This window comes from Accipiter gentilis, chromosome W, assembly GCF_929443795.1.
Source record: "Accipiter gentilis chromosome W, bAccGen1.1, whole genome shotgun sequence".
NCBI classification, from domain to species: Eukaryota; Metazoa; Chordata; class Aves; order Accipitriformes; family Accipitridae; genus Astur; species Astur gentilis.
Genome location: NC_064918.1, coordinates 28,314,308 through 28,340,922, shown reverse-complemented (window position 1 = coordinate 28,340,922; position 26,615 = coordinate 28,314,308). Strand labels below are relative to the sequence as shown.

Sequence of the window (26,615 nt, the reverse complement as noted above, 5' to 3'; positions counted from 1 at the left end):
TCCCCCCCTCCTAAAAGAGGAAACAGAACTCCTAGAGAGGTCTACAATTCTTCATTTGACAAGAAGTTCTTACATGAAAAGTCAATCTTTTTTGGATACTGACTTGCAAAAATAACTTGAGTGCCACCACCTAAAAAGTACTGATACACATGGCACCATTTTTGAGAATTCAGGTACTTGTGGGATTTCTATTATCGCTAGGTAGAGGTATTGTGCAAATCCTCAAATGTTGCAATTTCACCTCACTTTTCAGCTGCTGGCACTATACAAAGGGAAAAATAGGTATTAGCTACTTTTTTTAAAGCATCAGAGCTACTTAAACTATCTGTAAACAACAGTTAATGTACATGTAAGCTTGTCATGCATCAAAAGCCAAATTTTAACAATATGTGAAAGGCCAAGATGTATTTCTTTAGCCAGATGCCTGAATTTTGACAGTTAGCCTATCCATATGCAGAGGTCAGATTGTACCTTTATTCTGATAGCATTATCACACCTTACCACATACCGTATATTCCAAGATACAACTTCCTCAGTACTTAAAACATTACTCTTTATTATACATCAACTAATTTATATTTTGGGGGTTTTTTTTGGTTGTGGGTTTTTTATTACAGAGAAAATGTTAGAATTATATAACTATTTTTTAATAGTATTCAAATAAACCTAGATTCCAGATTTTTTACAAGGAGGATGGAATGACCAGCTGTTTGTCCATTCTAACAGCTCTTGCAGTTTCTGCTCAATGGATATGGCACATGCTGTGAAATGCATTACCCACCAAAAAAAAAAAGAAAAAAGATAAGTTATGTGAAACCACTAGTGAGGTATGCATGCACACAAACACAATTTATAAACTGCACAGCTGTTCTTTGTAACAAAACTGCACATAGTTAAAAGGAAATACTGTGACTTTTTAATGGCCACAGTTTTACTTCATTATTATAAACATGGCAAATATTTCCAAACATCGAATTCACAATTTGAATAAATGACATATTTTAAACAAAGTGCTTCACAAATCTGAACCCTGCATGGTTGTACTGTCTGGTCTAGAAGCATTTTGTAGACATCATGGGAGCATTTCACACAAAACTGAAAATGTCATTCAGGTGAATAACAAACAGGACATTTCAACAGACATTTCTAATGTTTTTACACTTGCAAGTAGTTGAGTTCTTACAGCCACCGGGTTTTGTAACAAATGTGTGCTACAGCAGTATGGGTTCATAGATTCCTTCAGCAGCAGAGGCCCATTTCAAAGGGTACATGGTCTTTTCGTGTTGATCTGTTTACTGGCCTGTTCCTCCTCTTGAAGAGCTGTCCGGAAAGATTTCACTTCATCTTTAATGAAAAAGACAGAATGAGTACTGATGTGCCTGTGGTCAACACAGATCTTCAAACTAAGCCCTGATGTTCCACATCCTGGCCCTAATACACAACGAAGAACATTACTCCACAAAAATAGCTGACGCTACAAACTACAAGAGGATTGAGATAAGCTTAAATTTAATACTCACCATACAAACAAGTTGCTTAGCAACTTAGTCCCTTCTTAGATGCTACCCCTGTCTCTAGGCAGGATAGATTTGGAAACTGCACAATTGCATTGTGCAGCTCAAGAGGAAAAAGAAATTGTATGATCTTTGGAAGCGAGGTCAGGCTTGGCAGGAAGATTACAGAGCTGTGGTTCATATACGCAAGGAGAAGACACAAAAGGCCAAAGGTCAATTAGAGTAGAAACTGGCCAGTGTTGTGTCAGACAACAAGAAGGGCTTTTTAAAGTACAGTAATAGCAAGAGGAGGTCTAAAGAAAACATTGGACCGATACTTGTTGGTCATCTGACTAATAGGGATGAAGAAAAAGCGGAGGCATTCCATGCTTTTTTTGCCTCAGTCTTTAATAATACTGACAGACCTTGGGCTGCCTGGTCCCCCGAGTCAGAGGACCACGAGTGCGGGAACAGTGACTTTCCATTTGTGGACACTGAAATTGTAAGGGACCAGCTGTATCACAAGTCATTGGGGCCTGATGGAATTCATCCCAGAGTACTGAAGGAGCTAGCAGATGTTATGGCAGGACCCGTCCTGATCATCTACCAAAGGTCTTGGGAGTCTGGGGAGGTCCCTGCTGACTGGAAGCTAGCCAACGTTATTCCAATTTTTAAGAAGGGCATGAGGGAAGACCGAGGAAACTACAGACCTGTTAGTCTAACCTCAGTTCCTGGAAAAAATTATGGAGAAGATTATACTGAGTGCTATTGAAAGGCATTTCAAGGACACTACAATCATCAGGCACAGTCAACACGGGTTCACAAAGGGAAAGTCCTGTTTAACTAATTTGATATCCTTCTATGATAAGGTCACCTGCCTATTGGATGAAGGGAAGGTGGTGGATGTAGTTTTTTCTGGATTTTAGTAAGGCTTTTGATACTGTCCCTCACACCAACCTTCTGGACAAGTTGTCAAAGTGTGAGATCACAGAATAGAATCATAGAATCATTTAGGTTGGAAAAGACCCTTAAGATCATTGAGTCCAACAGCAAACCTAACAATACCAAGTCCACCACGAAACCATGTCCCTAAGCACCGCGTCTACATGTCTTTTAAATACCTCCAGGGATGGTGACTCAACCACTTCCCTGGGCAGCCTGTTCCAATGCCTGACAACCCTTTAAGTGAAGAAATTTTTCCTAATATCCAATCTAAACTTCCCCTGGTGCAACTTGAGGCTGTTTCCTCTCGTCCTATCGCTTGTTACCTGGGAAAAGAGACCAGCACCCACCTCACTACAACCTCCTTTCAGGTAGTTGTAGAGAGCGATAAGGTCTCCCCTCAGCCTCCTTTTCTCCAGACTAGACAACCCCAGTTCCCTCAGCCGCTCCTCATAAGACTTGTGCTCCAGGCCCCTCACCAGCTTTGTCGCCTGTCTCTGGACATGTTCCAGCACCTCAATGTCTTTCTTGTAGTGAGGGCCCCAAAACTGAACACAGTATTCGACGTGTGGCCTCACCAGTGCCGAGTACAGGGGGATGATCACTTCCCTGCTCCTGCTGGCCACGCTATTTCTGATACAAGCCAGGATGCTGTTGGCCGCCTTGGCCACCTGGGCACACTGCTGGCTCATATTCAGCTGGCTGTTGACCAACACACACAGGTCCTTTTCTGCCAGGCAGCTTTCCAGCCACTCTTCCCCAAGCCTGTAGCATTGCATGGGGTTGTTGTGACCCAAGTGCAAGACCCGGCACTAAGCCTTGTTGAACTTCATACAATTGTCCTCTGCCCATTGATCCAGCCTGTCCAGATCCCTCTGTAGAGCCTTCCTACCCTCAAGCAGATCAACCCTCCCTCCCAACTTGGTGTTGTCGGCAAACTTACTGAGGGTGCACTCGATCCCCTTGTCCAGATCATTGATAAAGATATTAAACAGAACTGGCCCCAGTACTGAGCCCTGGGGAACACCACTTCTGAATGGCCACCAACTGGATTTAACTCCATTCACCACAACTCTTCGGGCCTGGCCATCCAGCCAGTTTTTTTACCCAGCAAAGAGTACACCCGTCCAAGCCATGAGCAGCCAGTTTCTCATGGAGAATGCTGTGGGAAACGGTGTCAAAGGCTTTACTAAAGTCTAGGTAGACAACATCCACAGCCTTTCCCTCATCCACTAAGTGAGTCATCTTGTCATAGAAGGAGATCAGGTTTGTCAAGCAGGACCTGCCTTTCATGAACCCATGCTGGCTGGGCCTGATCACCTGCTTGTCCTGTACGTGCCTGTGGAACGATTGCTGGAGGTGACTTATTGATATGTCCCCCTCTTAAGGGAAGGTAAACCTCCAGGGTGGAATGCGGTGGATATGCAAGCAATATGTGTTCCATAATAATTCCCTAAGCAACATAACCTGCAACCTTACAGGTTAGCAACACCAGGGGAGCTTGGTATGCTGACTCTGAGAAACAACACAGAGGGTGGAGCGGAGTGGAGACACCGCGGCCAGGCTCTGTGATATCATCGCAAGGATAGGGAACTGGAACTACTGGAACAAGAATGGAAGGGGCCTGCATTGAATCCACTGAAGCAAGGAGGTGAAATAATGGGGGTTCTGTCAATGCTATTGTCTTTTACTTCTGATTTATATCATAAGTGCCCAGCGATGGAGTAGTGACAGGCTAAATCATGCTCTCATGCAGAACCTGTCAAAAATAGAACTTAATACTTCTAACAAGAAATGAGTGGAGAGGGTAATAAATTCAAAATGTTCACAGAGTTAAATTTAATTCATAGTCATTAAAAATTTCCAGCCACTAATCCTAGTGAATACTGGAAAACAGAATATTCCACATGAAAACAAAACAAGTTAAAGTAGCGGGAGGAGGAAGTCACAAGGGAAGAATACTGATTTCTAGTAGGATTTAACACCTACAGAAAACTCGTTTTCCATCGGGGCTTTTTGTTGTGCATACTGCAATAGACAGACAACAATTTTCAAAACAGATTACAGCAATTACATTCAATACATTTCAAGAAATCAAAATTAAATTAATCCTTTGGGGAAAAAAAAGTGGAATAAATGTAAAGTGAAAAAACTAAAAAGTATATAGTGATTAATACATTAGAAGAATTCACAACATGGATTCACAAACTGGGACAAACAGGACTTCTTTAGACATAAATAGTTAACAATCAAAGGAGAAAGCGCTAGGTAGGCTGCAATTAATGTTTTAGCAAGACAGTATGCTTCTTTATACCATGCCTTTAAAATCTTTTTAAAAACACATTGTAAAGCTTAATTGAATTCCACATGAACAACGAAAAAGTATGATATGAAAGGATATCTGGCTGGAAGGACTGTCCAGTAGGAAGCTCTAGGAATCACTAGCATGTTCTTATAAAATAGAGACCTGGAAGAAGAGCCAGTTACTAAAATGAGAAATACAGCAAACACCATGAAGAGGTATTTGAGAAGGCAGAGTTTTGAGAAAAATCAGTTAGGATAGTAAGGATTTTTCTTTTCTATTTTTCATCAGCATTTTCACAAACCAAGTTTTAATCCCTGTTGAACATTTCAGGAACCAGGACTAGAGCTGCTAATCAGCAGTGAGGGAAAAATGCCCTTGAGAAGATGCCTCTCAGTCCCAGCTCTCCACTCATGCAGCCCAGGGAGACATCCTGGGAACATGATGTGGCTCTCTCTCAAACATTGCTCTGGGGTTTCACTCCCTGAAAATCAGGATGTTGGGAAGAGGAATGATGGGTAACCAGATTTCTAAATGCAGAGAAAGGCAAACTCGCTTGAAAAAGGTATTGCATGCAGGGAAAGTAATGGTCAAAAACAAGAGTGTTAAATAAAATGGACACATTTCCCAGGCTACTTTAACTACCTAGTTGGAGATGAAGCTATACTGGAAAAAATGCACACTAAAAAATGTGAGAGCCTAGAGCAGACCCTGCCTAGACATTAAAAGCCCTAATCAGCAAGGAAGATAAAGTAGAACATCCTCCTCTCACCCTTCAAGGAACCTGGTTTTTTTTTGTGTATGGGAATGAACATAATATCATAAAGTGAAAAGGTGAAGGGGCATGCTGTATCTACTTAATGATATTGCTATAAATACACATTACTCTGGATTTGTTCTGCCACTGTATTTATCATCATCTCTTTCCAAGTGTGGAATGATTGCTGGAGGTGACTTATCGATATGACACCCCACCTCCCCCTTAAGGGAAGGTAAACCTTCAGGGTGGAATGCAGTGGATATGCAAGCAATCTGTTCCATAATAATTCCCTAAGCAACATAACCTGCAACCTTAGAGGTTAGCAACACCAAGGGAGCTTGGTATTCTGGCTAAGAGAAGCAACACGGAGGAGGGTGGAGCGGAGTGGAGACACCGCGGCCGGGCTCTGTGATATCGTCGCAGGGATAGGGAACTGGAACTACTGGAACAAGAATGGAAGGTGCCTGCATTGAATCCACTGAAGCAAGGAGGTGAAATAATGGGGGTTCTGTCAATGCTATTGTCTTTTACTTCTGATTTATATCATAAGTGCCCAGCGATGGAGTAGTGACAGGCTAAATCATGCTCTCTGGGTGAACTTTGCTCATTATAATCTCATTACAATACCAAAACACACTTCCATCCAAAAAACTACCCGCCTCCAAGGTGCGACCACCCCTCACCGAGCATGCGTTCTGAATTTTCTCTAGCATATACCTTTAAAAGCAAAGAGTGAGAACTTTATACCAATCAAAGTAAAGGTATGTATGACTAGAGTCACTCAAGCTCCACCTAAAAATAAGAAAATATAAAAGGGCTTAAGAGAGGACAAATATTAGGGAAGACACCATCATAGACAAGTCGGGAGGACAGCGCTGACTTCTGAGATCAGTCGACGGGCTGAACCCCTCTTCCCCCCCATAAGGATGCCTATTGGGTAAGATTCAAACCCTTGGTCATACCGAGTGCTTCCCCGGGAAACTTAGAAATCTCTAAAGTTTTTCCATAATTTAGTGTGCTTGTAGTCAACTGTATTATCATTTGCATGTGCTTTGCAGATAGTGTATTTATCACCGGCAATCCAAAAGAGCCTGTACTATTGCTTTAATAAACTGCGCTGCTCATTAATCTAGTCCTGATAGTTCGTTAATGCAACCAAACTCCCTAAGTCTGGTAATTCTAGTGCATTGAATGCAGCTAAGCTGAGAGTGCAGTACGCTATTAGTGCATCCGTCATCGTGATAGTTCAACATATTGAACATGACTGGACTTATAGCATTGAATTGGACATCACTCAGAAATTAAAGCTAGTTGCCCCCAGCCCCTCTGACATCTGAGGATAAGCTGGAATGCAAGGGGGTTTATTTCCTGCCAAACTTCTTTACCCTTTAATGCAACACCATGTAATGCTGTAAACCACTCACATTTTGTTCACAAAGAAGTTTGAGATCATCTCTCTGAGGAGAGCTCCCCACACCCCACCGTGTCTCTAAGTCATCGATCTGATTGGGAGCATGGTGTACAGTGGGATGGATATTTCCTGCAGTACTACGACCAATCTTCAGCCCCTTCACCCTACAATCAGAAAATATTTAATTTGTAAATTAGTAACTTCCTGTGCAAAAGAGTCACAACCAAAAATAAATCTCTATGGGTTTATGCGCAATTTAATACATTTAATAAGGATGATGATGTCAGCTTCACAAATTTAATGTACTTTCAGTGACAAAAAGATGTTAGTCCAACTCCTAAAAAGCATGGACCATTGAATTTCAACTAATTGCAGGTGGATTACAGTCCATCTTCTAGCGAGAGGCATTTTTTGATTGAAATCTTACTACTCATTAACTGTTAAGAGGGCAAAAATCTCCAAACCCTCAATATTAACTCCTTAACAATGAATTATATTTGAAAGAAAAGTTCATTCAGCACCCTAAACATGACCATCTTTCTTTTTCTGTGCACATAATTGTGCTTTAAAAAAATTAGTCAATCAGTACCCCATTAGCTGTTATAAGGAAATCCACCAAGAATTCTGAAAAAAATAATAATTTGCAACCAAGTACCCCAGAGAATGAATAGATTCTTTAATTAAAATAATTTCAAAGGTAAAAATATCTTATTAAAATGTTAGTCTCTAGTAGCATGAAAATAGTTTAAAAGATCAATAATGATTCTGTCCAAAAAAAGACCATTTATAAGAACATTTATGAAGCAGACACATCAAAGTCTGCAAGTATAGTAAGATTTAGAACAAATTCTTCAGTTTTTTAAGGGGAAAATTTTTTTCAAGTAGCATATATTTACTACAATGGAAACTGTATTTCATTCATGTTTGGAGTGATGAAAAGTTTCAAAAATATATACATATTAAAATAGTTTTCTTTTTTAATTAGACATATTCAAATTACCCTAAACACAGACTTGCCAGATTTGGTCCACTAAATGTGCAAAGGTGACATCACCATTTTTTTTTAAATGTATGAAGGAAACTAGCAAGCCTGGATACAGAGTGTGGATGTTTAAGGAGGGTGAACAAAATAGTGGGAAGATGGTTGCAGATCATGCAGAACCATCACCTGCCAAACAAAATAAAAACAAAGTATGTGTGACTAAAGGCAAGGGGACTAATAAAAGGTTGGTCTGTAAAATTACATTGCCAAAAAGAAAACTTAAAAATAAAGAGTCCATGTATAGAATGAAGTAGACCTGGTAATTGAAGGAGAAAAGTCGTCATAGGAAGGAGAGAGATCAGAGCGATGGCCGCTACCCTGTGAGAAGGGAATGTCTGAAGGACTAATTCCAAATTCCTTTACTCTGCAGCAGCAAAATACAGCAGCAAATTAAAAGAAAATGTTCTCATAAACACAGTTAAAATGACAACTCTTTGTTTAGCATTCTTCTTTAATTAGTTTAACAATAAATTTATTTTTATATTAAAACACAAGTAAGAGTGTTGACATATTTAAACCTTCTGCAAATAGAGTTACAGATCACTAACAAAACTGAACAAAACCAGTGCTGCTAATTTGCAGGAGACTATAATAGCAATGTTTTCAGAAGAGTAATTCCAGATTTCAGTTCGTGCAGTTAATAAAATTTGCTCTACATTCAATATTCCATTAAACTGCTCCTTTTAACATATCAAACCACTACAATACTTAAAATTCTATATTGCCCCGTTTTACACTGCACAGACACTGGTGTTCAGCACCTAAAAACTAATTGTACTATGAAAATTATATATTGCTAGAAAAAAGTAAAATACTACACAAAACACATGAAGCAACTTTACAGTGATAGGCTTTTACTCCATAACAACACACAAATTTAACACCAAGGGGAAGAAACGGTTTCAGCACAACAATTTAGTATACTGCAAATAGGTATTTAATTTGTTTTTGCAGTGTCTTTTTCTGGAGTTACTTCAGCAATGCATATTCTATAAGGGATAGAAATATCCAATGAGTCTTGATGAATGTGCAACATCCTTCCAGCCAAAACCAGCACAGTTATGTTACTGTAAGCAGGGGAGTAGATGCCCCCTTCTCACCAGGAAGAAAATCACATAGACTGGTCCAAGCCAGGCAGATTTGCTACTAACTCCCTTGATCCAAACACAGACATTTGGATACCGAGAGGAGCGGGCGGTAAGCTTCCCTAACAGCCCTTTGTGCCCAATTAGCAACTGGCCAGGGGGTGCCCAGCCAAGCAGGCAAAACCAGGCTTTCCGATGGCCCAGAAGCTTGTTTGCCTTCTTTGTTCTTTGCAGCAAAGCGGGGGGTGGGTCTCTGGGTCGCAGGTCTGGCTGCAGGCACATGCAGGACCCCCATCTCCACAGACATTAAACTAAGAACTGCATCTGGGGAAGGCTCCTTTCACACTCACTGAAGAGAGGAACAATTTCAGAGAGCAGTACAGGTCTCAGAGGTGCTGCATCAGCCTCTGGAGGCACTAATTTCTCTACACTGATTATAACGTCACTGTTGGATTAACTAACTCTTTACTTAGGGGTCTCAGATATTTGCCTGAAGTTGGGAAATATAAAATTTGGGCCACAGCAACTGCAGAATTTTCATAAGAATAAACTAGTAGAGATAGATCTATATATGATATAATATGATATATCATATATATAAAAGAAACAGGTTGGCAACTGAATGCAATTCAACCAAGAGGATGAAAAATCACATTGCAGAAAGGTATTTCAGCTAACACCCCAGGAAATTATCATGAAAACTGACTACCCCTAATGCAAGAGGTGATGCCTCCAGAGCAGGGGCAAAACTAATAGGGGCATCTCCCAGATTCCTTGCAATCCTCACCATATCTATCTCTGGATAATGGCTTAAATGCAGTTTCTATTGATTCTCTTCTAATGGTTGTAAAAAGTGACAAATTAAAATTATAAGTGAGCCTGAATCAGTAATCAGTATTTTGGTTTTAATCTTATTAAGAAATGCAAGTATGCTAAAATTATTCAAGTAGTTAAAATAATTATACATCATGGAACAACAGTATTCCATACATCAGTGATCAACAGCCAGTATAGCTATAAGCAATAACATTTTCCATACCTATTTGCGTATCTCAATGTATTTAGAGTGTTTTCACATGATGCCATCCCTGGAGAAACTGTAGCAATCTGGAGAAAACAAGCCATGCATTAATAAACCGCTTTGTACAGATGAAAGGGTAGATGAATTGAAATTAATTTTATTTTTTTTTATCTACACTTTCTTTTGAGATGTGTTACAAAAACTGTCTACTATGTACAGCTGTCCTAATACAATGGCATCTCAATAAGAGATGTCAAGCCAAAGCTTCAAAGTAATTTTTTTAACCATACCTGAAACATTAAGAATTCATAGACATTTCAGTCAATCTCCCCCATCTCACAGTCTTCATAACATAATATGTAAATGCAAAACTCTAACTGAAAAAATATGACTCCTCAAAAAGGGAAATATGCAACTCAGTAGAAAGTAAGTCTAATGTATCCTGCAAACAATTACCAGATTATTTTTCTATCTTTGTAGGCTGTTCTCCATTCAGTCAGACTGTATACTTGAGAGACCTATTTTGGCAACAGTCCAAAACTGTACTTAATAATATTAAAGATAAGCATGTGCTTAACTATTTTCCTAAGTAAAGTTTTATATTTTTTTCTGAATGGGACATTATCTGTAAATAATACTTGATAGCTAACTTATTATCAGAAATATCTGGAATCTATAAGTCTTTCCTTTTCCAGTTAACTAAAATACCCTGAAGATCTCACCTTCTTTTCAGCACTCAGCAAAAATACTAACTGTGATCAGGCAACAGTGGCATCATTATTTGTCCTAGCTTCTCTCAGTAGTCCAATTTTTTCATTTGTGCTCCATGCTGGAGCAGGGGAAGAGTGAGGAGTCCTCTCCCTGAGGAGGAAGAAGCGGCAGAGACAACGTGTGATGAACTGACTGCAACCCCCATTCCCCATCCCCCTGCCCCACTTGAGGGGAGGAGGTAGAGAAAATCGGGAGTGAAGTTGAGCCCGGGAAGAAGGGAGGGGTGGAGGGAAGGTGTTTTAAGATTTGGTTTTATTTTCTCATTGCCCTACTTTGATTTGATTGGTAATAAACTAAATTAATTTTCCCCAAGTTGAGTCTGTTTTGCCCGTGACAGTAATTGCTGAGTGATCTCTCTGTCCTTATCTTGACCCATGAGCCTTTCATTATATTTTCTCTTCCTTGTCCAGCTCAGGAGGGGAGTGATAGAGCAGCTTTTGGTGGGCACCTGGCATCCAGCTAGGGTTAACCTACTACAACAGTATATAACAGTATTGTACCTAAAAAGATCTTCTATGCTTTAATTTACTTCACATAAAGTAGACACTCTTCTAGAGAACATAGAAGTGATCTCTACAATCAACTGCAGAAACGTGAAATGAAACTATGCATTATTAAACTATTTTTGCATTTGTCCTGGTTTCAGCTGGGATAGAGTTAACTGTCTTCCTAGCAGCTGGTACAGTGCTATGTTTTGAGTTCAGTATGAGAAGAATGTTGATAACACCGATGTTTTCAGTTGTTGCCAAGTAATGTTTAGACTAATTCAAGGATTTTTCAGCTTCTCATGCCCAGCCAGCGAGAAAGCTGGAGGGGCACAAGAAGTTGGCACAGGACAGAGCCAGGGCAGCTGACCCAAAGTGGGCAACGGGGTATTCCATACCATGTGATGTCACATCTAGTATATAAACTGGGGGGCGTGCGGGCGGGGGTTATCACCACTCGGGGACTAATTGGGTGTTGATCAGCAGGTGGTGAGCAATTACACTGTGCATCATTTGTACATTCCAATCCTTTTATCATTACTGTTGTCATTTTATTAGTGTTATCATTATCATTATTAGTTTCTCCTTTTCTGTTCTATTAAACCGTTCTTATCTCAACCCACGAGTTTTACTTCTTTTCCCAATTTTCTCCCCCATCCCACTGTGTGTGGGGGAGTGAGTGAGCAGCTGCATGATGCTTAGTTGCTGGCTGGGGTTAAACCACGACAGCATTAATTTTTAGAAGTTTGAAGCACCACAGTTAATTATATGGCTCTGCTGTAAACAAGCATTCAGTGTACATGCAGAATAAGTACTCTTTTAACTTAATAAAATAGTGTTCAACTTTAGCTATTATAAACCATAATGACTTGCCCTTTTCTTTCCCTGTATATTTCATCAGTAAAATTTTGCCACTGTATGATATAAAACCTAAACATGAACATGCTTACAAACCGGGCACACCCTGCCAAATAGCCAAATGTAAATACCACAGTGGAAGGCTGAATACATTTTCTTGATAAGAGTCAAGGGAAGACCCAGAAGAGGGGTAAAGCTGCAGATCATTATCCACTCTTCTCACCACTTGGCCACTGGAGCGAGTACAAATCACCTCTCCTCTTTCCAGGGAACTGGGGAGGACTGGAGGTAAAGGTATCTCCTACACCTCCCTCAATTCAATATATGCTGTTCAGAAACCTGTCAGTTCTCTAGACAGGCAGCTTTTTTCTGCATCCATCTAGTTATTGCAGGAACAAGCACTGCAAATGTGAGAGCTCAATTCAAACAATCGTAAAGATGCACTGTAGGTTTCTTTTCTTTCCCTCCTTCCTTTCAACTGTAATTCAGAGTAAGTCATAACCACCCAAGTGCTCTTCTTCCCACATCAGTATTTTAAGAAAAAACATTGCTGATTAAATTCTTGATAAAAATTACATGTAAACAAGTACTAAAACCAGAATGTCACAAATCATCCTAGTACTGAGAAACTACATGAAAAAGTAACAGCAAGAATGAGTTTGAAAGCAGTATCTCATCATGACACGGTTTTCTTATTCTTAATTACAAAGTTACTGTAGTTATGTGAATGAGAAAATAAAAAATAATTCAAGCATATTTCCACTCACTTTCAGAGAGGATTTTTTCCTTAATTTAGAGCTATATTGAATATAAAAGGAAGGAATGCAATCTTTATCAGAAATTAAACACCTATAGATCATGGATTATTCTTGATGGCATTCTCATGCATATAAAAAGGAAAAAATCTTACAACTCTATGTTGAGTAATAAATGAAAACACTTCACCAAAACAAAGACAGCTTGTTAGCACTTTAAGGAGTGGTAAGGGTGATGGTGAGAACTTCATGAAACATTCACAAATGTTAATCCTTCTATGTGCAGAGAGCAATTCCCAACAGGCTAACTTTCTAAACCTTCTTCAGCAGTGTGGATACATTGGCTAGAGATGCACAGTTTAGCTTTCTGATCCTGAATAGAATTTATGAAGTTATGTCTCAGTGGAAAGAAAATAATCCTGTGTTTTCATTAGAAAACTGAAGAATAAAAGATTAATCAAAAATATATTTTGCAACCTGTGGTGGGTTGACCCTGGCTGGACACCAGGTGCCCACCAAGCTGCTCTAACCCCCCACCCCAACCCCCCCCCCCCCCCCCCCCCCCGTCAGCTGGACAGGGGAGAGAAAAATATAACAAAATGCTCATGGGTCGAGATAAGGACAGGGAGAGATCACTCACCAACTACCGTCACAGGCAAAACAGTCTCAACATGGGGAAAATTAACTTAATTTATTACAAATCCAATAAGAGTAGGGTAATGAGAAAAAGCCAAATCTCAAAACACCTTCCCTCCACCCCTCCCTTTGTTGGGAATTGGCTTGATGAGAAAGGACATGGGTCTATGGAAAAGTTGTGCGAGCAGAGTTGTGTGTGAAGGAATGTCAGCGTGGGCAGCAAGACTAGGCCTTGGCCAAAAACTGCTGGCCTTGCTGATATCAGGAGAAAAACAACAGCTGGTCTTGCTGATATCAGGAGAAAGACAGGGACGGTGTGACCTTGGCATAGTTTCATAAGCAACTTTTGAAGAAATTCCCATGAGAAAGTTACGGAACATGCATAGCTGCAAACCACAAGTAGGTGTGTTTTAGTAATGAATAAACATTAGCAATGTACCAATCATATTAGGACTAGTAGGCATAATTATCGCAAACTGTATAAATATGAGCTGTCCGTGCAAATAAAGTTGGTTCACTTCTATCACTCATATTGAGTTGACTTATGTGCATTCCTCCGCCGCTCACAAATGGCGCCCGAACAGGGACAGTAAAAAGGGGAATAGGAGCGGCGGACACTGAGAAGCACTGGTAGCAGCGACCGGGGGGCAAACGATTAACCAAACGCTGATCGTCTTGGTTGGTGTGTTAATTCTCGTGCCTGGACCATCCAAAAGGGGTTCGCCCTCAGTGAGGGCTACTGGAAAAAGGCTGCAAAGACTTTTTAATCGAGGTGCCTTAATCAAAGAGCATCAAGAAGCCGGCCGGCAATGGATCTAAAGGTAGCCCTAAAATTATTACAGTGCTTTTTAGAAAAGCAGGGGGTAAATTGCATTAAGCAAGTTTTGGGATTTAAAGCGGCTTCTACAATGCAGCAAGGACAGAAAACTTTTAATGAGTGTGGGTACAGCTTTTGAGCTTAGTACCTGGGAAGCTATCGGAACCTCCCTATGGGATGAAATTAGTGATGGGTCTAAAGAAGTTAAAGGTCTTGCAACTCTATGGAAATTGATTAAGACAACTCTGCAAGAAATGAAAGCAGATCATAAAGCGTCTGCGTCTGCTTTTGCTGCTCTCTGTCTCCAACCGCAAGTGAAAGGGAAAAGCGGGGAGAAAAACATAATGCAGTGAGAGAGACTTTTGGAGCTTGTTCGCCTGCTCCTGTGCCCTTGACTTCTGCTCCACTCCCTGGGACTGCCGATATTAATCAGCCATCTGACAGTTCCCAAGCCTCCCTTGCCGTACGAATAAAGGAAACCCTACAGAATCAGGGAGTGAGTAAAAATCTGCCTACGAAAAAACAGCCCCCAGATACCACCGTTCAACATGAACAAATTATACCTAGCATATACCCTGATTCAAATAGTGCAAACAAGGACTTGGCTACTCTAATAATAGAACAAAAAGAGACAATGTTAGAATTGTTAAAGGAAATGCGGAAAAGAGACGGGGAAACCAACCGCGCCCGCGATAGATGCGGAGCCGCTTGTAATAGCCGCTGCAGAAGAAAGGCAGAGACATTGGAGGGGAGTAATAAAAGAGGCCATTATAGAAGGCACTATGCTCCAAGCATTCCCAGTTATTGCATCAAATGGACAGAAAAAATGGGAGGCGTTTGACTGGAAGGTCATTGAGAGATTAAGGAATGCTGTGAGTCAGTACAGAATCAAATCTGCGTTCACTCACCAAATACTGCAATTCATTTTTTCTGCTGATACGCTGATACCTCAAGATATTAAACAGCTAGCACAGTTGGTTTTGACACCCGCCCAAATGTTAGTGTTTTTCCGGCAGTGGGAGAAGCTCTGTGATAGGGAACAAGCAACATCACGACAACAAACAGATCCCCTATGGGGAGTAACCACGCAGATGCCAATGGGTACTGGACCCTTCGCATCTAGGGAACGCTCAGTTACAATGTATCACTGAGGTTCATCATCTATCACAGATCTTGGCGTATCAAGCCTTTCTTACCGTACCAAACAATATGTACAGCCATGCTTTTACCCAGGTGAAACAGGAGAATAATGAACCTTTTGCAGTTTATTAATATACTGCATAGGCAATTTATGACCACCCTGACATGAATGAGGGCATGAAAGAAAACATGTTCAAAATACTCGCTTTTGAAAATGCTACTGAAAAGACACGCAAAGCATTGTGTAATTTGCCGAAAAATGCAGACGTCGTTGATATGATAGAATACATGGATCGATCAGTGGACTCACAGAAAGTAGCCTATGCTGCCACAGCTCTCCAAGGAGCTATAAAGAAACACAAGGCCAGTAAGACACCCTTGGTCAAGCGTTTTAACTGTGGCAACCATGGACACATTAGGAGCAAATGTACAGTTACTGCTAACAGTAAGTGCTGCAACAAGTGTAAGAAAGATAACCATACCACCAAGAATACAGGAAGAAGGGAAACTTTACACCGACCGCGAAGACCCCTCGCGTGACGAAACGAATGCAAGGGGCTTGGGCTTCCAGCCCTCAGGCAGCCTCGCAACCACCAGATACACCACTGCAGGAAGTTCCAGAGTGGATTTGGAAACCACAGTACACATTCAACATAAAGGAACCACTGGGGTTTGGGCTTAGTGCATTTTTAATGGGGCAATCTTCAACAGCTCTAGAAGGAATTCTGGTGCTCCCAGGGCTTATTGATGCAGATTATTGTGGGACTGTGAAAATTATGATTCATGTTTTAATCCCTCCTGTTTCTATTCCTAAAGGTACCAGAATAGCACAATTAGTTCCATTCAGGTCGTGTGTTCCGAACCCAGGTGAAGTACAACGTGGAGATGGTGGATTCGGCTCCACAGGGAAACCGCAGGTATACTTTGCCATGGACACAACAAGAGGTAAACCAGAAAAGGTAGTGCAATTGGAAGGGCCTGACGGAGTTATCGTCAAGAAACCGATGACAATTAATACAGGAGCTGATGTTACGATTATTTCACGATGAATTTGGCCTCCATCATGGCCATCGATCAATCCAAATTTTGGTATTGCAGGGATAGGGGGCACACAGGCCACCTTAGTAAGTCAGCTACCGATAACCCATTTGTGTTCCCCGACGGTGAACACGTTACGATGCGTCCATATATCATGACTACCCCAACTGAATTGTTTGGCCTCATAGGCCGTGATTTATTGAGCCAAATGAAGGCAATGTTAGTGACCCATGCTTTTTAGGAGCGGTCACTGAGGGGTAGCCAATCCTGAAAATTAGCTGGAAAACAGATGACCCTGTTTGGATTGATCAGCAGCCGCTAAATTCTGAAAGGTTGCTAAAAATACAAGGGGGTTAGTTGAGGACCAATTGAGAGCGGGACATGTTGTTCCTTCTACTAGTCCATGGAATACATCAATATTTACCATTCCCAAGAAAAGTGGGAAATGAAGACTGTTACATGATCTCAGATATGTGAATGCGGTGATGGACAGTATGGGAGCCCTGCAGCCAGGTTTGCCGTCTCCAGTTATGCTTCCAGAAGAATGGGATTTGTTAATTATAGATCTAAAAGATTGCACCCAGATGGCACTGAACGGTTCGCCTTTTCAGTACCATCAATTAACAAGCTAGAGCCCTATAAGAGATACCACTGGGTTGTGTTACCGCAATGAATGCACAATTCCCCCATGATGTGTCAGGTGTATGTGGCCTGGGCATCAGAGCCTGTAAGAAAGCAGTTTCCTCAGTAACTTGCCACAGGATGAAATTTTAACTCAATTGCAGGACATCTTAAGCCATCGCGGAGTAATAATCGCTCCTGAAAAGGTGCAAAAGGCAGCCCCTTGGAAGTATTTGGGGTGGCACATAGATGCTAGCAATGTTAAACCTCAGAAGGTTCAAATAACATGAGAAATTTCAACGGTACACGATGTCCAGAAGCTTGTGGGAGATATCCAGTGGGTGCGAAATCTTTGCAGTATCACTAATGGTGATATGGCCCCTCTGGTAGAACTCTTGGGTATGAGCGCACTGTGCAGATGAGAAACGGGAAATGACAGAGCTGACCACTGGGTTGCAGCGGCATGGGAGCCTCCTCCAGGGAATCGTTTTCAACAAAGCACGGCAATCACATGCGTTCTTGCACCAACCCGCTAGGATGTTAACAAAGCAATTTGACTTACCACTTACTGACGCCCAAGGTATCGTTAAAGCATGCCCTGATTGTCAAAAGGAAGGGCTGGGCTTGGGCTGTGGGGTTAACCCACGAGGTCTTTTGCCATTGCAGTTGTGGCAAATGGATGTCACCCATGTCATGTGGTTTGGTGCAAAGCATTCTGTGCATGTGTGTATTGATACCTATCCTGCTGCCATGTGGGCCACGGCACGAACTGGATAAAAGGCCTTACATATTGAATGACATCTTCACGCTTCTTTTGCAGTGCTGGATGTGCCTAAAGAAATTAAGATGGACAACGGCCCAGCCTACGGTTCTACACGATTTCCTCAATTTTGTAATTTGTGAGGAATTCACCATGGTACCGGTATTATACATCTTCCCACAGGACAGGCTATTGTCAAATGGGCCAACCAAACCCTAAAGAACATGCTGCAAAAACAAAAGGGGGGAACCCAGGGCTTACTCCCAGAGGAACGATTGGCCAAAGCCTTATTTGTGCTAAATTATCTTAGATTGACAGGTGATCACAAAGACCCACCAATGGTAGTGCATCATGGTAATGTATCAGGACCCAGAATCCGGAAAATGGTGCGGGTCAGCAGAAGTAAAACTTCCTGGGAGATCCCGGCTAAGTGGGTCAAGCCATGGCTTCGCACTGATGCTGGACCTGGAATTGTCCCAGTGGCAACCGGCACGGCACTGGCGGGTGCTGGAGCCACTGATCCGACAGATTCTAACTAATAGAGTATTACTAGCAGACACTGAGTCCTTCAGAGAGGTTTTTAGAACAGCGTGCCTTATTGTATATAGAACTTGCTTTAGGTAAAAAGTGTGTTAAGCATAATTTGATTAAACATAGCGTGATTATGGGAAGACAGTGTGGGGTAAATGTAAAAGTTAGTTAAAGCCAAAATTAGGGGTAAGGTCTATTTCCATTAATAACCTGGGAACGAGGTTGATTGTGTTTCCACAGATACAGGCCCACGACAGAATCCTGTTCGATTTGCACGACCATCATCATCTGGAGCATCATAGATGATGTGGCAATATGAATACTACCTCAGCGGAAAACTAATGTATAGGTCACCTTGGCTAACATAACAGGTCAAGATCCTCTGCGCATCGCAACTGTATCGTAAAGCCCATGAACCAATAGACAAGATGGCTATGACTCGTGCAGCGCGCCTGGCCAGCGAGCGCATGCGTCATAGATTGCAACCGAGGCGGATTTTTGGCACCCGCTGGCCACGTGTGCTGAAATCCGTTCCTCTGCAAATGTATAAATACCGGGATTTTCCGAAGAGCATAGGGCTGGTGTACGGTGAGGCCATCGTTGCCTCTGTGGGGACACCCACGGAAAGCTGGCACCTACCGATTGCTGGGCTGAGTTCGTGGAGCAAGATGGCACAAGAAGGTATGGATGGTTCATTTTCCTCATAGTCCTCATGGTCTGGGTCATTAGGGGTAACAGGTTGGCTCAAAGAATTATGGGCATTATTGTAGTTACTGTGATTTTAGCTATTGTAATAGTTTTACCTTGTTCAGCCTGTTAAGGAAAATGGCATCCCAAGTTATTAAGCAAGCCTGGACTGCTCAAAAACAAAAAGAGGGAGAAAGATTTAAACGGAGACCTACAGTAGATTCGACCTTATTGTGGTATTACAAATACAGACTTACAGCCGCTGCTGGATTTATTGTGAGGCAGCGATAGCTTAACTTCTACAAGACAACTAAGTGCACCGGGACGACAAGCCTTGACAGCAATTGGACAAAAAATCACATCATCCATGTCTGGCAGATACGTTCCTGATTTACCCATAAATTTGAAACCTTATGCTGAGATTGATATGGAACACACTGACTGTAGTAAGCAGCATGACAGTGACACCGGTGATTGATCCACATCGGTTAACGCCGTGGGACAGTAAGAATGTTTGGGTGTCACTAGCTAAAGCTATTAATCAAATCTCTTTTTGTGTGTCATTGGCATTACCTGAACAGTCTTTTATTCTTATGTATTTTATTAGGTATAATGTTGTTTTTACTGTGCTTAATTAATTGTGTTCATAGATCTTTGCAAAGGACAATACAGCAGGTGTTAAAATTTTACAAAACAGAGCAGCTATTGATTTTCTGTTGTTGGCACAAGGACACGGGTGTAAAGATGTTGATGGGATGTGTTGCTTTAATTTAAGTGATCATACACAAAAGATCCAGCAAGAAACTAGTTGGTTTGATGGGGTGTTACAGTCAGTATTCGGCGGGATAACACCATGGCTAATGTCATTGATTAAGGAAGCCTTACGATGGTTAGGTATATTGATATTAATCTGTGTAATAGTCAGGATTGCGTATGGGTGCATGATGAGAGGAGTCTCAAAGCTGACCCACCAAGCTCTACTCGCACAAAAAGAAAAAGGGGGAATTGTTGGGAATTGGCTTGATGAGAAAGGACATGGGTCTGTGGAAAAGTTGTGCTAGCAGAGTTGTGTGTGAAGGAATGTCAGCGTGGGCAGCAAGACTAGGCCTTGGCCAAAAACTGCTGGCCTTGCTGATATCAGGAGAAAAACAACAGCTGGTCTTGCTGATATCAGGAGAAAGACAGGGACGGTGTGACCTTGGCATAGATTCATAAGCAACTTTTGAAGAAGTTCCCATGAGAAAGTTACGGAACATGCATAGCTGCGAACCACAAGTAGGTGTGTTTTAGTAATGAATAAACATTAGCAATGTACCAATCATATTAGGACTAGTAGGCATAATTATCGCAAACTGTATAAATATGAGCTATCCGTGCAAATAAAGTTGGTTCACTTCTATCACTCATATTGAGTCGACTTATGTGCATTCCTCCGCCGCTCGCATCCCTTCTTCCCAGGCACAACTTAATTCCCGAATTCTCTACCTACCCTGCCCAGCAGCACAGGGGGATGGGGAATGAGGGTTACGGTCACTTCATCACATGTTGTTTCTGCTGCTCCTTCCTCCTTAGGGGCAGGACTCCTCATGCTCTTCCCCTGCTCCAGTGTGGGTCCTTCCCATGGGAGTCAGTCCTCCACAAACTTCCCCAATGTGGGTCCTTCCCACGGGCTGCAGTTCTTCACAAACTGCTCCAGCATGGGTCCCTTCCACGGTGTGCGGTCCTTCAGGAACAGACTGCTCCAGGATGGGTCCCCTGCAGGGTCAGAAGTCCTGCCAGAAAACCTGCTCCAGCATGGGCTCCTCTCTCCACAGATCTGCAGGTCCTGCCAGAAGCCTGCTCCAGTGCAGGCTTCCCATGGGGTTCACAGCGTCCTTCGGGCATCCAACTGCTCTGGCATGGGGTCCTCCACAGGCTGCAGGTGGATATCTGCTCCACCGTGGACCTCCATGGACTGCAGGGGAACAGCCTGCCTCATCATGGTCTTCACCACTCCGGCCCCTGGAGCATCTCCTCCCCCTCCTTTTTCACTGACCTTGGTGACCGCAGGGTTTTTTTCCCTTGTGTGTTCTCACTCCTCTCTCCGGCAGCTGTTTCTCTCCGTCCCAACTTTTTTTCCTTCTTAAAAATGTTATCACAGAGGCACTACTACTATCGCTGATTGGCTCAGCCTTGGCTAGCAGCAGGGCCATCTTGGAGCTGGCTGGCATTGGCTCTGTCAGAAATAGGGGAAGCTTCTAGCAGCTTCTCACGAAGCCACTCCTGTAGCCGCCCCAGTACCAAAACCTTGCCATGCAAACCCAATACACCACCATTTTCAAATTAGAACCATACCTAACATCTGACGAGAAGACTAGGCTGCCCTAACACCATGGTTTTCATGTTGTGGTCTGCAGACTTCTGTGGCCTCTATACTAATTCCAAGGAGCCTGTGAAAAGTAACCAATGCAAATGTATTTGCACTGGCTGGGACAGAGTTTATTTTCCCCATAGCAGCCCTCATAGTGCTGTGCTCTGTATAGGTAGCTAGAAAGGTGTTGATAACACACCAGTGTTTTGGCCACTGCTGAACAGTGCTGGCACAGCATCAAGGCTGTCTCTCCAACATTTCCCCCCCTCACCCCCAAAGGCCATTAGGCTGGGGGTGGGCAAGATCTTGGGAGGGGACATAGCCAGGACAGCTGACCCAAACTCACCAAAGGGATATTCCATACCATATGATGTCTGCCCAGCAATAAAAGCTTGAGAGAAAGGGGGTGGGGGGTGGGCATTTGTTATTATGACATTTGTCTTCCGGAGCAACCGCTACATGTACTGAAGCCCTACTTCCCAGGAAGTGGCTGGACATCGCCTGCTGATGGGAAGTAGAGAATAAATCTTGTTTTTCCTTTGCTTCCGTGCACACCTTTGCTTTTGCTTTATTAAACTGCCTTTACCTTGACCCATGAAATCTTTCCCATCTTATTCCCCCCCCCATCCTGCTGAGGAGGGGGAGTGATAGAGCAGCTTGGTGGGCACCTGGTGGCCAGCCAAGGTCAACCCACTACAGCAAACAAGCCTAACAGTTGGTGTCCACTGCAGAGAGTTTGCATTTCCATAAGGAGAAATGTTAAGGATGCACAAATAAAACAACTGGACATTTGTGCTTTTATCTGTCCTTTCCATCATCTGACAGAAGAATTCTGTTTTTCAGATTGATGCAAATGCACATTTATACAGTACACTATTATTCATCCCATCTATCCCAACTACTTCTCCCCTCAACAGCCTAGAACATATTCTGATGCCTTTGATATCAATTCTAAATTTGCCTTTGTCATTTAAAGATCATAACTCACCACTATACTTCCAGTCTACACCATCGTTTCCAAAATTCTGATTCAATAAAAAATACTCTCATATAGTTAAGACATTATTAAAAACAGTCAAAGAAAAAAACCCTCAAGCTAGAAGTGCTTCTAGCTATGTGTCTAGATAGAAAACTAGAACAAGCAATAAGAAAGGCCAATAAAAAGTGAGAAGGGAGCAAGTAATCTGAAATGTCTCTGCTGAAAGACTCACTCCAAATATAGTCTCAGTTAATGTATAAACTTAAGTCTAACACATTGCCAGTAGCAAGTGACCAGTTCTAAACATAAGATTCTAAATTTCCAGCTTCTTTTTGTAATTGTTAAAACATACATTTAAGTAAACAAACTTACCATACAGGTACGGGAGTTTTCTCTTATGAATGAATCTCTTAGCACCTGAGTAAGTTTACTTGCTCTGAATGGTGTATGAGGTTTCTTTAGGCCTAAGGCTCTAATGCACTCCTGAAAGAACAAACAGGTTTATATTTATTCAATCCATGTTAAAGAAAAATACATAATAAAAATGCAATTCAAAATCAGAAAATATATGCCTTAATTATGTTGCTGTCCTCTAAGATATTATTAAAATTTACTATTAAAGCTTGAATTCAAGAAGTGTTAGGCTTTTACCTCTCATTAAGTTCAGTAGAAAGGTAGGAACTTAAAAAGGACTTAGGAGCCTAAAAACTTTCTGAACCTCATCCAAAATGTTTACATATATTATATCCAACAACAACAACAAAATTCAGTGTTGATGATAAATGTCCAGATTAACAACTATTTCTGATTATGAGCTGCAAAAGCCTGAATGATCTACAGCCTCTGCCAGCAGAAGCAGCATGGACGGTGACTCACGTTAACCCTGTCAGTTAAAAGCAGTAGCTTTGATTCTGGCTCTACTACTGACTTTCTGTACAGCTCAGAAGAAAACACTGGTGCCCAAACTTTCTGAAAGCTTCCACAGGTCACAAACCTAGTAAGTATAGCTCTGTATTGATGCACTCAGTATTGGAAGACACTTGAAAATGTAAGTCATTCATTCATTCCCTGTTTTAAAATATTCATGTGAAAAAACAGGGATAATGTCTCCCCTTTCACTCACAAGAAGGGTACAGGGCTAAACTAAAATTTGCAATTGGTTGGAGAGTTCCAGAAGGAAATACTGTACAGAAGTAAATATTAAGAAGTTACTATAGAAGTTACAGCACCATCTAAGTACAAGAGTGCAAACCAAGATTGTGCTAATCTAAACATCACTTCTGCCTACTCAGCTAATAAATTACTTCTTACAGAAAGAAAGTTTAAATTTCATTTTCTGTTTTGTTGTTGTTGTCATATTTTGATCATTAATTCCAGTTTCCGACTTTGCCTTAATACTTTGTGTACAGGCATCTCTTCAGATTCAGGGCTTTCCTGGTACTGTTTTAACACTTTTACATGCAGAACTTCCTCAGACAACCGTACGCCAAAATCTTTTCATATTATAGCTTTGCTTTTAGCAGGACAGATGCAATGGCTTTTGTGTTACATTAATAGTTCAACAGTAGTTCAGCTAATCCTCCAGCTGCAGCCATATCCTTGTGGCCTTTTGAAATTTCCTAGAAACAGCTTTTTCCAAAAGCCAGGCTAGAAACTGATAATCCAAGAAAGCATTGCAACTGTGAAACAGCATAAAACGGAACTAGACGGGCTCAGAATAGAACTGCCATGATAAAGAACAGAACAAACACAAGGGTAAGTTGGCTTTAACTAAAGTGATTATTTAAAAACTCACCAGCTGAATTTTGTAGAATGGACACAGCTCAGATAAACAGAAAGACTGAAGCTTGTTGAATGTGAATTTCACATGCAAATGCTAAAAAGGACTCAATACTTATATAGGTGAGCAAGGCAGTGTATTCCTTGAAATTTTTTAATTTGTTTATACATTACTACTATACTTACATAAGGGAGAAAAGCAGATTAGACAGGAAGAGGAGCAACAGATTTTCAACAAGTGACATTACAAACTAAAACCAGTAACAAATGTGTATGTTGGATTACTGATATGGCAACCAACAAATTTAATTAAGAAATTTTAATTTACTATAATGATTTTTAGTTTGCTCACTCTTGAAAAATTAGAATTGGATTGTGTTCTTAATAGTAAAAGGATTATAGGAGGATACTGCCAGCTTCTAAATTAATGGAGTTTTTAACTACTTTTGCTTTTCATCACAGCTCAGAAAACCAGGTAACAAAATGACAACACTACTTCCATGTAGAGATAGTACAGAAATAATTTCCTATATCAAAAATCTGAACCGGTTAAGACAGGACTGATATCCACATGCAAATAGCAAATCTTGGATTAGCATCAAAACCCACTCCTCAGAACATACTAGTTTAATTCAAACTTGACAATAACTTCAAGGGTCTTGAATACAAATGGAAAAAGCTGTGTAATGTTTTTGGGGATAGATGAAAAATGGAAAACTAATGTATCACTGAGAAACATTTATATCTTCTTGTACTGCTGTTTAGACCTCTACAAGACCTCCACTTATTTTTATTTCCCCTTCCCCATATAATTTAGATCACAACCACCAGTACAGCAGCAGCAGAGCCTTTCACTATAATTAAAAAGACAAGTTGTATGAAAATGAACTAAGTATGTTGTATGGGTATTGCACTGAAGGCACTAGTTAGCAGAAAATCAGCAAGTAAACTAAAACAAAACCAAAACAGCTTTATTCAATTACATTTGGAAATAAGTGATAACATCAACACAATGCTGTCTGCATTATTTATTTTGATACTAAATCAAAACAGGCCAGTTTTGGAACTGCTCCTTCCAATTTTTCAACATGACATACAATTTTGTAATGACATGTTACAGTTTTGTGGTGTTTTGTGAGATCTGCTTAGAGTCTGATACAAGTCTTCTCCCAAGTTTATACTGGAATAAAAAAGTAAGCACAGTGATTTTGGGGTTTAGATTCTTTATATAAAACCACAGTGCTGGTGCAGAGAGGAGTAAACCAATGCAAAGCTAACCAACAACAGAGATAAGTTCTGGGCCATTCAAAACTACTGTTTCCCCAACTGAGACCAAAAAATTACTTTCCCTATTTAGACTGAACCTCTTTCGAACATTATAAAACAAACAAAAAAAGCATTTGAATATTTAAATAATATTTCTTAGCTCTTTTGATGTGTTCTGGATTAATGTATGAAAATCTGCAAAGTGATTATATCAGATAATTTTCTATAAAGAGTAGTCAAAAATGGATTCCAACTTTCAAGGGTTATTTTAATCGATTTGTTAATTCTTTCTGGATATAGTGCTGTTGTGTTGTTTTCTTCTTTAGTTAATTAATTAACAGTGGTAAATAAATCTGTCCTAAAGGTAACTTTATTTTTTATCTTTTCTTAAAAAAAAATATACTGAGATCAGTAAAAATATTTCCAGTTAGTATTTCAGACCTTGAGTACCAAAGTAAGTAATCTCTCCTCCCATTTTAGGTGTATATCAGAAAAGTGTTCAAATTCAACTACTGTTTTTTTGTTTTGTTTTGTTTTTTTTTAAACTACATGAAAGTTGATAGCACAATGTTTCTGGAGTGTTTCTACTTGGTAATTACCAAGTGTTTCTTCAGGCATTTAAAGGAAAAATCAATAGGTTATTTCACCTGTCACATCAGTAGACAATGTAGACAAGCAAAGCCTGCAAAAACACTCGTTTTAATAGTCATTGCTATTATATGTAGAAGGCCTCCACCTGCTCAAAGGCAATGGAAACATTTCAGTTACCTTGAGTGCTAAAAGGCTCTTGTTAATTTCCGCACTTTCCAGTCGTGTCTGCCTATCAGCACTGAAAGTATCTGCTCCTCTTTCATTGCCAGCCAAATCAATCAGAGAAAATTTACCATGCAATTTCCCTTTCCTTCTGAGAATAATCTGAAACACTGCATGGCTTCGAGATGAGTGTGCATTTGCAGATGTCTGGCCAGATGTCCTTTAACAAAAGGAAAGAAAGGAAGGACATATGAACAGGCGAAAGACCATACATGTTAAACACACTACCCTCAGAACGTTAGTTTTTTCAGGGCAGAGTCCTATATTTACCCT

The 26,615-nt window shown here is 41.0% G+C and overlaps 1 protein-coding gene across 4 annotated transcripts; it reads right to left on the bottom strand.

Annotated features, from left to right (window-relative positions):
- Positions 1-777: 777 nt before the first annotated feature.
- LOC126035511 (kinesin-like protein KIF2A) lies at positions 778-26,615 on the bottom strand. 4 transcript variants are annotated; one of them, XR_007504951.1, is made up of 5 exons: positions 26,298-26,615; positions 22,857-22,967; positions 10,075-10,142; positions 6,922-7,072; positions 778-1,344 (listed from the first exon to the last, which is right to left on the bottom strand). XR_007504951.1 is itself a non-coding variant. In XM_049794172.1 (4 exons), exons 1-4 carry the CDS (start codon positions 10,353-10,355, stop codon positions 1,336-1,338), a joined length of 237 nt encoding a protein of 78 aa, XP_049650129.1. In that variant the 5' UTR covers positions 10,356-10,481; the 3' UTR covers positions 778-1,335. The 4 variants fall into 4 exon arrangements, 1 of the variants encoding a protein (XP_049650129.1); XR_007504952.1 differs by lacking the exons at positions 22,857-22,967; positions 26,298-26,615 and adding an exon at positions 10,779-10,956; XM_049794172.1 differs by lacking the exons at positions 22,857-22,967; positions 26,298-26,615 and adding an exon at positions 10,347-10,481.

What these genes read in the sequence shown, in the direction of transcription:
- LOC126035511 (XM_049794172.1), bottom strand. An exon ending in ACATTGAGATACGCAAATAG is followed by an intron (nt 7,073 to 10,074) that starts GTATGGAAAATG and finishes TTCTGATTGTAG; the next exon opens with GGTGAAGGGGCTGAAGATTG.